This window comes from Aethalodelphis obliquidens, unplaced genomic scaffold (assembly GCF_003676395.1).
Source record: "Aethalodelphis obliquidens isolate GAN/ISIS:26980383/991018 unplaced genomic scaffold, ASM367639v1 scaffold46, whole genome shotgun sequence".
Lineage (NCBI taxonomy): Eukaryota > Metazoa > Chordata > Mammalia > Artiodactyla > Delphinidae > Aethalodelphis > Aethalodelphis obliquidens.
This window is the reverse complement of record NW_020837990.1, coordinates 11,800,817-11,815,401: the sequence shown is the minus strand read 5'-3', so window position 1 is coordinate 11,815,401 and position 14,585 is coordinate 11,800,817. Positions and strand designations below refer to the sequence as shown.

General features: G+C 37.6%; 1 protein-coding gene across 9 annotated transcripts in view; it reads left to right on the top strand.

Annotated features, from left to right (window-relative positions):
* The window catches only part of LOC113607157 (testis-expressed protein 12), a 52,302-nt gene that overhangs the window by 33,570 nt on the left and 4,147 nt on the right, over nt 1-14,585 (top strand). For all 9 annotated transcript variants that reach the window (XM_027082298.1, XM_027082294.1, XM_027082295.1 and 6 more), the window contains 3 exons: nt 2,623-2,751; nt 4,042-4,202; nt 5,348-5,515. In XM_027082298.1, coding sequence (XP_026938099.1) covers nt 2,623-2,751; nt 4,042-4,202; nt 5,348-5,515 — 458 coding nt within the window. The remainder of the gene's footprint in view (nt 1-2,622; nt 2,752-4,041; nt 4,203-5,347; nt 5,516-14,585) is intronic.

The following is a 14,585-nucleotide window of genomic DNA, read 5'->3' as shown; positions in this document are numbered from 1 at the left end:
CTCTCTTCCTCACTTCTTTCAGATCTTTACTCAAATGTCACCTTCTTAGTGAAACCTTCCCAGACGACCATAATTAAAATTGCAAACAGTAGCCCCCATCCTTATACACTCACTTCTAATCCCCATTCCCTGGTTTATTTCTCAATATAGTTCTTCTCATCATCTGATACATTATATTTTTACTTATTGTATGATTTTTTTTAGAATTTGAGCTTTATAAATGAAGAGCCTTTTGTCTATTTTGTACACTGGTGTATACAAGTGTTTAGGATATGGTACTTAGGACTCTTACAAGAGTGCCTAGAACATAGTTGACACTCAGTAAGTAGTTGCTGATAATGAGTAGGGAACTGTATGGTTATCTTGTTCCAAAGGAAGCTTAGTGATTGCGAAGTTCTCTAAGTTACCTAAGTTCTTCAGGACCTACACTGGCACTTCTAACACTAGGAAGATAATTCAATATGACCTCAATATTTGTTCATTCATTGAGTGATTTAACAAACATATACTGTTAGTTAATCTGTCAGTAGTTATTTATAGTGTACCTACTAAATGCCAAGTCATTGTTTGGTACTGAAGATGCAAAGATGTATCAGACACAATTCCTGCTCCAGAAGAGCTCAGTCTACTAGGAAACAGATAAATAAGCAGAAAATTATAGTAAAATGAGATAAGTACTATGATAGTATAGGATATAATTAAAGGATAAAGGAGGGACAACAAATGCCTTTGGGTGGGGAAGAGTCAGGAAAGGCTACTTGAGGAGTGGGTAACTTGAGGAAGTAGTAATAGTCAGATGAATGATTGCCTGAATGAATGTTGATGAGACAGGATGACATGGGACCCAAAGTGACCCCAGGGATCTAGAACACTGAAAGGAAGGAGTTGGACATGGGTACAAGTGGAGATTGTAGTTTATGGAGCTGGGGAGTGGGAAGAAGGACAAATAGAATTTGAGGATATTCCTGGCTGCTACCTTATCGTTTCCTATGAAGATGGGATTGAGTTCATCTTCAGAGAGCTAGAGGGGAACCATTTGTGGACATTAAAATACAATAGCTGGAGGCAAGAATATACAGTGGAGAAAAGACAGCCTCTTCAATAAGTGGTGCTGGGAAAACTGGACAGGTACATGTAAAAGTATGAAATGAGAACATTCCCTAACACCATACACAAAAATAAACTCAAAATGGATTAAAGACCTAAATGTAAGGCCAGGCACTATAAAACTCTTAGAGGAAAACATAGGCAGAACATTCTATGACATAAATCACAGCAAGATCCTTTTTGACCCACCTCCTAGAGAAATGGAAATAAAAACAAAAATAAACAAATGGGACCTAATGAAACTTCAAAGCTTTTGCACAGCAAAGGAAACCATAAACAAGACCAAAAGACAACCCTCGGAATGGGAGAAAATATTTGCAAATGAAGCAACTGACAAAGGATTAATCTCCAAAATTTACAAGCAGCTCATGCAGCTCAATAACAAAAAAAACAAACAACCCAATCCAAACATTGGCAGAAGACCTAAACAGACATTTCTCCAAAGAAGATATACAGATTGACAACAAACACATGAAAGAATGCTCAACATCATTAATCATTAGAGAAATGCAAATCAAAACTACAGTGAGATATCATCTCACACCAGTCAGAATGGCCATCATCAAAAAATCTAGAAACAATAAATGCTGGAGAGTGTGTGGAGAAAAGGGAACCTTCTTGCACTGTTGGTGGGAATGTAAACTGATACAGCCACTATGGAGAACAGTATGGAGGTTCCTTAAAAAACTACAAGTAGAACTACCATATGACCCAGCAATCCCACTACTGGCATATACCCTGAGAAAACCATAATTCAAAGAGTCATGTACCAAAATGTTCATCGCAGCTCTATTTACAATAGCCAGGACATGGAAGCAACCTAAGTGTCCATCAACAGATGACTGGATAAAGAAGATGTGGCCCATATATACAATGGAATATTACTCAGCCATAAAAGGAAATGAAATTGAGTTATTTGTAGTGAGGTGGATAGACCTAGAGTCTGTCATACAGAGTGAAGTAAGTCAGAAAGAGAAAGACAAATACCGTATGCTAACATATATATGTGTAATCTAAGAAAAAAAAGAAGGTCATGAAGAACCTAGGGGTAAGATGGGAATAAAGATGCAGACCTACTAGAGAATGGACTTGAGGATATGGGGAGGGGGAAGGGTAAGCTGTGACAAAGTGAGAGAGTGGTATGGACATATACACTACCAAACGTAAAATAGATAGCTAGTGGGAAGCAGCCGCATAGCACAGGGAGATCAGTTCGGTGCTTTGTGACCACCTAGAGGGGTGGGATAGGGAGGGTGGGAGGGAGGGAGATGCAAGAGGGAAGAGATATGGGAACATATGTATATGTATAACTGATTCACTTTTTTATAAAGCAGAAACTAACACACCATTGTAAAGCAATTATACTCCAATAAAGATGTTTAAAAAAAAAGGAATATGGGTGTCATGCATATTGTATAAATCTCTTAACTGCTTTTGCCTAATTCACGAGTGCAAGGCTTATCTTTTTCTTAAAATGAATGTAAAACGGTTAAGACAGGACTTTCCATTTTCCAGGTTCTTGCTATAATGTTATTCGGGTTCCTCCAGAGAAAGTAGACCTTGGGGAGACAATCCATGGAGCCCAGGTGATATGTTCTATTGCTTCTGCAGAGAGGATGAAACCTTCTTACTACCACAGCTTTGGTGAGCCCAAAGATAAGGCAAATTTTAATAGGGGCTGCCTTAAAGTTACTGTTGCAGAGGGATTAATTTTGGCAAGTACTGTGTTAATACAGTTTATCAGAGTATGGTGATAAGAGATGAAGGTTGCATTTTAATGCCAATTAAGTTTATTCTGTTTAGTCACGTACTTCTTACCCTAGCCAACTGACTGATTGAAAAGATATTTTAATACAAGCAATTACTAAAAACTTAATTGGAAACACCAATTAAAGTTTTTAATTAATTGACTGCTCCAGGAAATAGTTGTCAGTTTAAGAAATCATTGGTCCCTTCCCAGCACATTGAGTCAGGCTGAGATTTAGTCACCCAGCACTAACTCCACTTCAGTTCTTTATGGAGAACAGCCTCTCCCTTCAGCCCCCTGCTCCAGGATGACACAATGAGTAACCTCTAGTCATAAAAATCAGTCTCTTTGGTTTGTTTTTTATTATGTTGTATGTCATTGAATATCTAAATACAAAGGAAAAAAATACATTTATGTATGTTTCCACAACAGAGACTATGGACTTTGGGTGATTGTGATGTGTCAATGTAGGTTCATCAGTTGTAACAAATGGACCACTCTGGTGGAGGAAATTGATAATGTGGAGGCTGTGCGTGTTTGGGGACAGGTGGTATATGGGGAACCTCTGTACCTTCCCCTCGATTTTGTTGTGAGCCTAAAACTGCTCCAAAATATAAAGTCTTAATTAAAAAAATAATTTGACCATAAAAAATTGACAGAATTCAATATTTTAGGTAACTTTAAGGACCACAAATAATAAACATACAGGAAAGACCTTGATTATATTTTGCGGGAGGCAATTCACATTCCATGTAGATTGCTTCAGCTTTTTCTCAGAATATTTATCTTCTGCATCCTAAACCTTTATAGCCAATCTGCTGCTGCATTGTTACCTCCAGTATAAATAGCAAAAGGATTAAGGAATACAGGTCCAGATCATAAATGACACTTTAATATAATGCTTCTTTGTTCCTAAACCAAAACAATCTGAAAAGAAAGAAAGAAAAAAAAAGACAAAAAGCAAGTTGAGGGCATTCAACCCAAGCTATTCTAAGCAGTTCCTGTTTTTATGTAGGAACAGAAAATATATATAGCAAAGCTGGGAAGTGATGAAGAATTATTTCTGACTGGCATTTGTTTAGGTCAGCAGTAATGTGTCCAAGCCTTCAGACAAGTTCCCAAACTGTCACATTTCAGACAACTCTAGTTTGCCAAATAACACTTTATTGTTTGCTTGAACCTTTTAGGAATGACAAGGAACTACATTGTCTTCATTGAACAGCCTCTAAAGATGAATCTGTGGAAAATCATCACTTCTAAAATTCGGGGAAAGGCCTTTTCAGATGGAATAAGCTGGGAACCCCAGTATAATACATGGTTTCATGTGGTGGATAAGCACACTGGTCAGGTGGAGAATTTTGAGTGTATTTATTTTGAAAATGATTGGACATGAAGGCAAATTTCCATGTGATTGACTTTTGCCTTCACTGGGCATTACTTGCATAAGACAATCTTAATCAAGGATATTACCTTCTTCCATAAGTAGGGCTAGTTATTTATTAATTAGTACAGTGGATTTTGCATTTTAGAAAATTGTAGGAAATGGTTTTATCCTTTAAATTATCTGATTCAATTAAAATGACATCTAGGAAATCCTTTTAGCATTTTAGCATGGATTTTTCCATATAATATTTGCTAAAGAGGATATTGTTCATGCAGAGGTCTTCTGTAACTTTTGCAGTGATATTTTTATTAGCTGCTTCTATGATTTCTTGATATGTAAATATGATAATCCTACCAAAGTCTAAAGCATATTAGTTAAATATCTTTCTATATACTCCTGATTAATAGCACTATTGTATTTGTCTACTTTTTAACCTCTCTAAAGAAATAGTATCCTAAATTTACTGTACCCTAATTTCATTACCAAAAAAATCCCATTTTAGTAATGAGTGCATTTTTCAAAGGATTAGTCACTTAATTTATCATAAATTCTTAATAGAAGTATTTTCTATTTAACCATGTAGTTAAGAGTCTAGGATTTATTTATCCTTCAAAATATTGGGCCGTATTTCATGAGAACTTTAAAGTTAGTTGAAACAGTTGATTGGTCTATATAAAATAGCCCCAGTTCATTGATTAATATGAGATGAGATGATTTTAAATCAAAGCATATTTGCTTCTACATTCCAAATTCTGGTTTTTATACCTACCAAGCCTGTCACTTAAAGAGGGGGAAATCTTCTTAATTTGAGCTTTGTGGATCTGTACCCTAAAGGAAATAAATAAAATATTTACTTTTGGACTTCCCTGGTGGCGCAGTGGTTGAGAGTCCGCCTGCTGATGCAGGGGACATGGGTTCGTGCCCCGGTCCGGGAAGGTCCCACATGCCGTGGAGCAGCTGGGCCCATGAGCCATGGCCGCTGAGCCTGCGCGTCCCGAGCCTGTGCTCCGCAAAGGGAGAGGCCACAACAGTGAGAAGCCCGCGTACTGCAAAAAAAAAAAAAAAAAAAAAAAAAATCTATTTTTCACTGTTTGTGTTTTCCCCTGCAGCTTCTTCCAGGGATGTACTACAGTAAACCTTTTGTTACTTTTCACCAAATCAATGCCTTTGAGGACCAGGACTGTGTCGTAATTGATTTGTGCTGTCAGGATGATGGAAGAAGCCTAGAAGTTTACCAACTACAGAATCTTAGGAAAACTGGGAAAGAGCTTGATCAGGTAAAATTCTCTGATTTGTCATGAGTTGTCAAAATATTTTTGATCTAGCCAAGTTCTGGCTTTGGGTTTGGAATTAGCTGTTTCTCTTGCCTCTTTTTTTTTTTTTTTCCTCTTGCCTCTTTTGTAAATAAGGAGGGAGAATGGTTTTAAAGCGTTGAAGATACAGCTTTGTAATTAATATTTCAAAATAATTTGAAGTATGTATTTACATAATACCTAATAAATAGAAAGTATGTTAAAGAAAGCCAAGAAATATGTTTTGAAGCACTTGTGATTAGTTCCTTATTACACTTGGGCACTAAACATACTTACATTTACTGGACGGAATAGTAAAATGGACTATAATATTAATTCTTCGATAAAAAAAAGTGTATCAGTTCATCTAGCTTGAAGGGATTTACTTTTTCCTGATAATCAGTTAAAGGCAGAATTTTTCCTTGGATTATGTAATGTAAATTGTTTTCTGCTATAGTTTTATTTTAATTAATTAATTAATTAATTTTTGGCTGTGTTGGGTCTTTGTTGCTGCGTGCAGGCTTTCTCTAGTTGCGGCGAGCAGGGGCTACTCTTCGTTATGGTGTGCGGGCTTCTCATTGCAGTGGCTTCTCTTGTTGCGGAGCACGGGCTCTAGGCGCGCGGACTTGAATAGTTGTGGCTCGCGGGTTTAGTTGCTCCATGGCATATGGGCTTTTCCCAGACCAGGGATCGAACCCATGTCCCCTGCTTTGGCAGGCAGCTTCTTAACCACTGCGCCACCAGAGAAGTCCAGAGTTGCAGTTCTCTGATTCTGTTTATGACCTTACTCAAAGTTTTGTGTTCTTCCGCCTTTTTGTTTCAGGTAGAAGAGCTCCTTTCAACCTTTCTTGAAAGGCAGGTTTAGTGGTGCTGAACTCTCTTAGCTTTTGTTTGTCTGGGAATGCCTTTGTTTCTCCTTCATATCTGAAGGATAACTTTGCTGGATAGAATATTTGTGGGTGACAGTTTTTATCTTTCAATATCTTGAGTAAGTCATTCTATTCTCTTTTGACCTGTAGAGTTTCTGCTGAGAAATCTGCCAGTAACCTAATGAGGGTTCCTTTGTAGGTTACTATCTTTTTTTCCCCTGGCTGTCTTTAAAATTTTTTCTTTGTCATTGACTTTTGACAGTTTTAACATAATGTATCTTGGAGAAGGTCTTTTTGCATTCAGATAATTAGGTGTTATCTTTGCTTCAGAGACTTGGATATCCAGTTGTCCAGGTTTGGGAAGTTCTCAGCTATTATTTCTTTAAATAAACTCTCTGCTCCTTTCTTCCACTCTTCTCCTTCTGGGATACCCATTATCCTTATGTTACCCTTCCTAATGGAGTTGGATAATTCTTGTAGAAATCTTTCATTTGTTTAGATCTTAGTTCCCTCTCCTCTTCTGTCTAATTTCTAGCTTTCTATCTTCAAGCTTGTTAGTTCTCTCTTCCATATGGTTTGCTCTATTTCCAGTGCTTTCTAACATGTTCTTCATCTCATTTACTGAATTCTTCAGCTCCAGAATTTCTGGTTGGTTATTTTTCCTAGTTTCAATCTCTTTGGTAAGGTATTTCTTCTGTTCATTTGTTTTATTTCTGAGCTCATTGAACTGCCTTTCTGAGTTTTCTTGTAGCGCATCAAGTTTCTTCAGGACAGCTATTTTGAATCCTCTGTCGGTTAGATTGCAATATTCCATGACTTTAGGTTTGATTTCTGGAGATTTGTCTTTTTCTTTTTGTGATACTGTGTTACCATGTTTTTTTTATGGTGCTTAATGAGTTGATGTAGCCAGCACGTTTGAAGTAGCAAACACCTTTCTTCTTTAGGTAAAGCTTTTTTTTTTTTTTTTTTTTTTACTAGATGCTAGCATTTCAACAGGTTAGTTATTAGAGGCCTTTCTTTTGTTCATAAGTAGGTGGCACAAGTTTTTGGTTTCTCTTACTTGAGCTGCCTGTGGCTATATTTGAAAATCAGCACTTTCCACCCTCTACCACCTCTGTGAGAAGTGTTGCCTGGTGCCCTCCCTCTCATAGCTTATGCCTCCAGGGTCACTGGTGCTTTGCTGCTGCCAGTGTCACTGCTGCTGCTGGTGTTGCTGCCTCAGGCATCGGGGTGATGGGTACGTCTGTCATGTTGGGGTTGCCTGTGTTGCAGGCACTGCTGCTGTTGGGGGAGGGTGGTAGTGGGGGTAGCCAGGGTGGCTGGGGCCTCTGCTGTGTCTGGAGTTGTTGGGTTCCCAGGCACCACAGCTGTGGATAGGGGCCTGGGTCATGGCCACCTCCATGACTGGAGGGGTCACAGGCCCCGCTGCCACTGTTGGTTGATTCCGTGCGGCTGTGGGTGCTCCTGCAGCCAGGAGGTCGGAGTCATGTGTGCTGCCTCCCCTGCTCTTACTGGGTTCTCTGGGGCTGCAGGCTCAGCTACTGTAGCTGGGAGTCGGGATTATAAGCACCACCTCTGCTTTCCTCTCAGTTCTGCCTCTTCAGTGTGCTCCAGTCCACCCACCTTTAGATGTACAAATGTGTGGAACTCTCTAGCCTTCCAATGTGTTGAGCAGATGAACCTTTCTTGAGTTAACATTATGTTATTGGTTGTAGACTGAAGGGGAGAGACAAAGGGAGCATATCATGCACTATGACGCTGATGTGTACAGCATGACGCTGATGTGCTTATTTACTAATAATTTTTCTCATGAATGGATGTTGGATTTTATCAAATTTTTTTTTGCACTGTTGAGATAATGACATGACTTATCCTTTCTTCTACAAATGTGGTGAGATACACTGATTGATTTTAAAACGTTTATAATAGCCATGGATTGATTTTTGAATGTTAAACTAACCTTCTATTCCTGAAGTAAATCCCAGTTGGTTGCACTGTATTTTTAATATATTTCTGGATTTGCTTTGCTAATATCTTATTTAGCATTTTTTGGCATCAATTTCATGATTAAGATTGGCCTGTAATTTTTCTTTCTTATAATGTCCTTGTTAGTTTTTTAAAATAGATTTAATTAATTAATTAATTAATTTTAATTTTTGGCTGTGTTGGGTCTTCATTGCTGCGCATGGGCTTTCTCCAGTTGCAGCTAGCGGGGACTACTCTTCGTTGCAGTGCGCGGGCTTCTCATTGCAGGGGCTTCTCTTGTTGTGGAGCACAGGCTCCAGGAGCGCGGGCTTCAGTAGTTGTGGCGCGTGGGCTTCATTACTTGTGGTTCGCAGGCTCTAGAGCGCAGGCTCAGTAATTGTGGTGCACAGGCTTAGTTGCTCTGCGGCATGTGGGATCCTCTTGGACCAGGGCTCAAACCCATGTCCCCTGCATTGGCAGGCGGATTCTTAACCACTGCGCCTCAGGGAAGCCCCCTTGTTAGGTTTTGTTATTAAGGTTTCGCTGATCTCATACAGTGAGTAGGAAATTGTTCTCTTTTCTACTCTCTGCATGAAAAGTATAAGATTGGCATTATTTCTTAAATGTTTGGAATAATTCAACAGTAAGGTCATCTGGGCCTGTAAGTTTCTTTATAGGTAGATCTTAAATTATAAATTACATTTCTTTAATAGTATAGGGTTATTCTGATTCTCTATTTCTTATTGTGTCAGATTTGGTAAATAGTCTTTTTCTAACAAATTTATTAATGCCATCTAAAATTTCAAATTTGTTGACCAAATGTTATTCATGATATTCTATGTTTTAAAAAAATGTATGTAGGGTTAATTGATAGCCCCTGTTTTTATCCCTTATATGGTTATTTGTGCTGTCTTTTTTGTTCCTTTAGGCTTGCTAGGTTCTCATCAATTTAATGAGGCTTTTCAAAAGACCAACTTTTTGGCTTAGTTGATCTTCTTTAATGTGTGTTTATTTTCAGTTTCATCAATTTTTGCTATTATTTTCATTTCCTTTTCTACTTTCTTTGTACTTAATGTGTTCCTTTTCTAACTAAGGATATAAAACCTTAGTTTGTTATTTTTCTACCTTTCCCTCCTCAACATATATACCTTTGGGATGATAAATTTCTGTCTAGCAGAGCATCCCACAAATTTTGATATGTTTTATTAATTTTCAGTTAAAGTATTTTCTAACTTTCACTGAGATTTCTTCTTTGAAAATTATTTTTAAACTTTCAGACAAATGGAAATCTTTCTAGTTATTTTTCCCATTGATTTCTAGCTTAATTTTACTGTATGATTTGAAGTTTATAAAATTTATTGAGATTTGCTTTATGGCCCAGAAAAGATTATTTTAAAAAAATTTAAAAATCGTTTTATGTGCATTTAAAATAATAAATTTTGGATGTAGTGTTTTATATATGTTGATTAGGTCATATTTTAAAATAATATTATTCAAATCTTCTTTATTCTTATTGATCTCTATCAGTTATCATATAACATGAAATGTATATTAAAATCTTTTGCTTGGAGTATAGATTTTTCTGTTTCTCCTCATAGTTATGCTAATTTTAAATTTACATATGTTGGTGCTCTGTGTGCATACAAATTTAGAATTGTTTTACCTTCCCGGTTTATTGAATATTTATCTCTAAGTAATGCTTTTTGCCATGATGTTTGCGTGCTATAACTTTCCCATCCTTTTACTTTTAACCTTTCTTAATATGTACCATGTAAGCAATATACATTTACAAAATCCATTGTGCTAATTCTTTTTTTTTTGCGGTACACGGGCCTCTCACTGTTGTGGCCTCTCCCGTTGCGGAGCACAGGCTCCGGACGCACAGGCTCAGCGGCCATGGCTCACGGGCCCAGCTGCTCCGCGGCATGTGGGATCCTCCCAGACCAGGGCATGAACTCATGTCCCCTGCATCGGCAGGCGGACTCTCAACCACTGCGCCACCAGGGAAGCCCCATTGTGCTAATTCTTGACTTTTGATTGGCACATTTAGTTAAACCAGTCATTAATATTTTGAGGTTTAAATATGCCATCTGACTATTTGCTTCCTATTTGTCTCACTAGTTCTTGTTTTCTCTCCTTTCTTGCCTTCTCTACATTAGTTGAGCATATTTTATTATTTCATTTCCACCTCCCCTCCCCCAAACATCACTCCACCCTCTGACCATTAGCTTGGTAGTTATACATTCTTTAAGTAGTTATTTGAGAAATCACAATATGCATCCTTGATTTAACACAGTATATTATAAATCAGTTCTTTTAATTCTTTCCAGACAATGCAAGGACTCTGGAACAGTTTAACTTCATTTACTCTACTCCTGATTTATATGCTACTGTTTTTATATATTTTAATTCTCTCTCTATATTAACCCTTATAAGGCATTATTATTAATGTTGTTTTATGTAGTCATAATTACCCATATTACCCATTTACCCACATCTGTACCTTCTCTTGCTCTTAATTCCTTCTAGCCTCTCTGAGCATTCATGTGGAATCATTTTCTTTCTGACTGAAGAACACCTTTTAGTATTTTCTTTAGTTCAGATATGCTGGTGATGAAATCTCTGTTTTTGCTTGTCAGAAAAATGTCTTTATTTTACCTTCTTTCTTGAAGGATGTTTCCACTGGATAAAGAATCTAGGTTGTTATTTTCTTTTGAAACTTTAAAGATATCATTTCATTGTCTTCTGATTTCTGTTAAGAAATCAGCTGTCAGTCTAAAGCTTTGCTCCTTTGAAGTTGAACTACCACCCCCCCGCAAAGATTTTCTCTTTGGTTTTCTGTAGTTAGTACTATGATATTTTTTAGTATGAGTTTCTTTTGATTTATTTTTACTATTTTTTTCCTTAAGGATTCTTTTTTTTTTTTTTTTTTTGCGGTATGCGGGCGTCTCACTGTTGTGCCCTCTCCCATTGCGGAGCACAGGCTCCGGACGCGCAGGCTCAGCGGCCATGGTTCACGGGCCCAGCCGCTCCGCGGCATGTGGGATCCTCCCGGACCGGGGCACGAACCCGTGTCCCCCGCATTGGCAGGCGGACTCTCAACCACTGCGCCACCAGGGAAGCCCCCTTAAGGATTCTTGAATCAATGGTTTGATGTCTTTCATTAGTTTTGAAAAATTTCGCCTATTATTTCTTCAAATATTGTATCTGGTAAGTCTTTTCTCTCTTTTCTTTCTGGGATTACGGTACACATATGCTACGCCTTTTCACTCTAACCCTCTGTTGCTTATGTTCTTTTTAGTATCTTCTATCCTTTGGTCTAAGTATCTTGCTTTGGATATTTTCTTCCTATCTATCTTACAGTTCAAACATTCTTCTTCTTTTTTTTTTTTTTTTTTGCGGTACGCGGGCCTCTCACTGCTGTGGCCTCTCCCATTGCGGAGTACAGGCTCCGGATGCTCAGGCTCAGCGGCCATGGCTCATGGGCCTAGAAGCTCCGTGGCATGTGGTATCTTCCCGGACCGGGTCATGAACCCATCCCCTGCATCGACAGGCGGACTCAACCACTGCCCCACCAGGGAAGCCCCAAACATTCTTCTTCAGCTGTGTATATTTTGCTTTTAAACCTAGGCACTATGTTCCTAAACTCATTGCATTTTTCAGTTCTAGAATTTTGATTCCCTTCTCTTTTTTAATTTTAGTTCTCTGCTACAATCCCAATTTAAAATAATTTCCTCCAACGTATTCGGAATAGTTAAAGTCTGATAACTCTATTATCTGGATCACTTGTGGTTCTGTTTCTATCATTTGTTGTTTATCTTCTTGTTGTTTTTAAAATCATGCTCTCTTGTCATCTCGTGTGCTAATTTTTATTCTATACAGAATACTGTGTTTGAAAAATTGTAGGAGGAATATTTTGAGACTCTGTTATCTTCCTCTGGGGAAGATTTTCATTTGCTTCTGGCAGATGGCTAGGGTACATTATCAATTGAAGATATTCTTAATCTAGTTATAGGGATTGAGAAAATTTGAACCATGATACAGTTGCTGCAAGAGCTGGACTATTTTTGTTTATTTTTACTTCTAGGGTACAGCCAAAGAGCTAGAGGTTTATCAAGGCTTCCCCTTCTTGGAGACTTTGAACTACAACTTTTATTTTTCTGGCTCCTCAAAACTATCAAAATCTCTTCTCAGTAGGGCCAAGTGATGGGGGAGTTGGTGTGGCAATATCCTTATAAAAGGGTAACATGAAGGAGCCTTGTGGTGATGGAACTGTTCTGTACCTTGAGTATGGTGGTGATCATATGAATTTACATGTGATAAAATTGCATAAAACTAAACACACATACAAACACAAATGAATGTGTGTAAAATTGGTGAAATCTGAGTAATATTGGTGGATTATATCCATGTAAGTTTCCCTGTTGTAGTGTTGTTATGTAAGAGGTCATCATTGGTGAGACTGGATGAAGGATACATGGGATCTCTCTGCATTGTTTGTTTTTTTTAATGTGGTAAAATATACATAACACAAAAGTTACTATTTTAACTATTTTTAGGTGTATAATTCAGTGACATTAAATACATTAATGATGTTGTGCAACCAACATCACTATTCATTTACAGAACTTTTTCATCATCCCAGACAGAAACACTGTACCCATCAAATAACAGCTCCCTATCTCCTCCCTCTTCCCAGCTCTTGGTCGCCCTTATTCTACTTTCTGTTTCTATGAATTTGCCTATTCTAGGTACCTCATATAAATGGAATCATACAAGATTTTTTCTTTTGTGTCTGGCTTATTTCATTTAGCATGATCTTTTCATGGGTTATCCATGTTGTAACATGTATCAGAATCTCATTCCTTTTAAAGGTTTAATAATATTCCTTGTATGTATATACTACCTTTTGTTTATTCATCTGTTGGGGGACATTTGGGTTGTTTTCAGCCTTTGGCTATTATGAATAATGCTGTTATGAACACTGGTGTACAAGTATCTGTTTGAGTCCTTGTTTTCAGTTCTTTCTTGGCATATACCTAGAAGTGGAACTGCTGGATCATATGATAATTCTATTATATCTAACTGTTTGAGGAACTGCCAGATTGTTTTTAACAGCAGATGCACCATTTTACATTCCCACCAGCAATGCACTAGGGTTCCACTTTCTTCACATTCTCACAAACACTTGTTTTCTGGATTTTTTTGTTTGTTTTGTTGTTTTGTTTTGTTTTTTGGTTTATAATAGCCATCCTAATGAGTGTGAAGTATTATCTTATTGTCGTTTTGATTTTCATTTCCCTAATGACTAATAATGTTGAGCATCTTTTCATGTACTTATTGGCTATTTGTATATCTTGGTGAAATGTCTAGTCTAGTCCTTTGCCCATTTTAAAACCAGTTGTTTGCTTTTCTGTATTATTTCTTACAGCTGCTTGTGGGTCTGCAATATATATCTCACAATTAAAAAGTTTAATAAAAAATTCTTTTATATTTTCTCAGCCTTTCAGCTGCCTGTTCTTAAAAGCAGCTGATGTCCTTAGTGGAAAATTTGCCCCCAATATGTAGTTTCTGTGGGTTTCCTTCTTCCAAATCTATGCCCCGTTGTTCTTCATTACCTTTTTTAAGCTCACCAGCACCTTCAAATAGCTGTTTTAAACATTTTTGTCCAGTTTTTCTATCTGTTCTCAGGGAAACAGTTGATCCATATTGCCTAACTCACCATTATTGGCACTCTCTTTTTGTTCACCTATGGTTTTGCAAAAGACAAAAATGTTTACATAAATTTAAAAGTAAATTTTTAAAAGCTAATTGTTTATGAAGCTTAAAAATTGCACTAAGTCTTTACTTAGTAAAAACATTTCTGCATGTTATGGAGATGATATGGGCTAGGTATATGGGGGAAAATGGCATAGTTTGTTCCCCATCTTACAATATTTCAAGAGAGGAAGATGTGCTTAAGCCATTCTTACTGTCATAAAAAATACACTTATTTTATTAGGGTCTCCTGCTTAAGCATCATCTCTGCAGAGATGCTGTGTTGGGGGTCCCCAAAACCACTCTTTGTTTTGATGATTCACTAGGAGGGCTCATGGGTCCCAGAATAATCAGAAAAAAAGAAAGGTACATGGGATGAAGTCTGGAGGAAACCAGGTGCGTGCTTTCAAGAGCCCTCTCCCAGGATATGCTTGATTCCTCCAGCAACTCGTTGTGACAACACG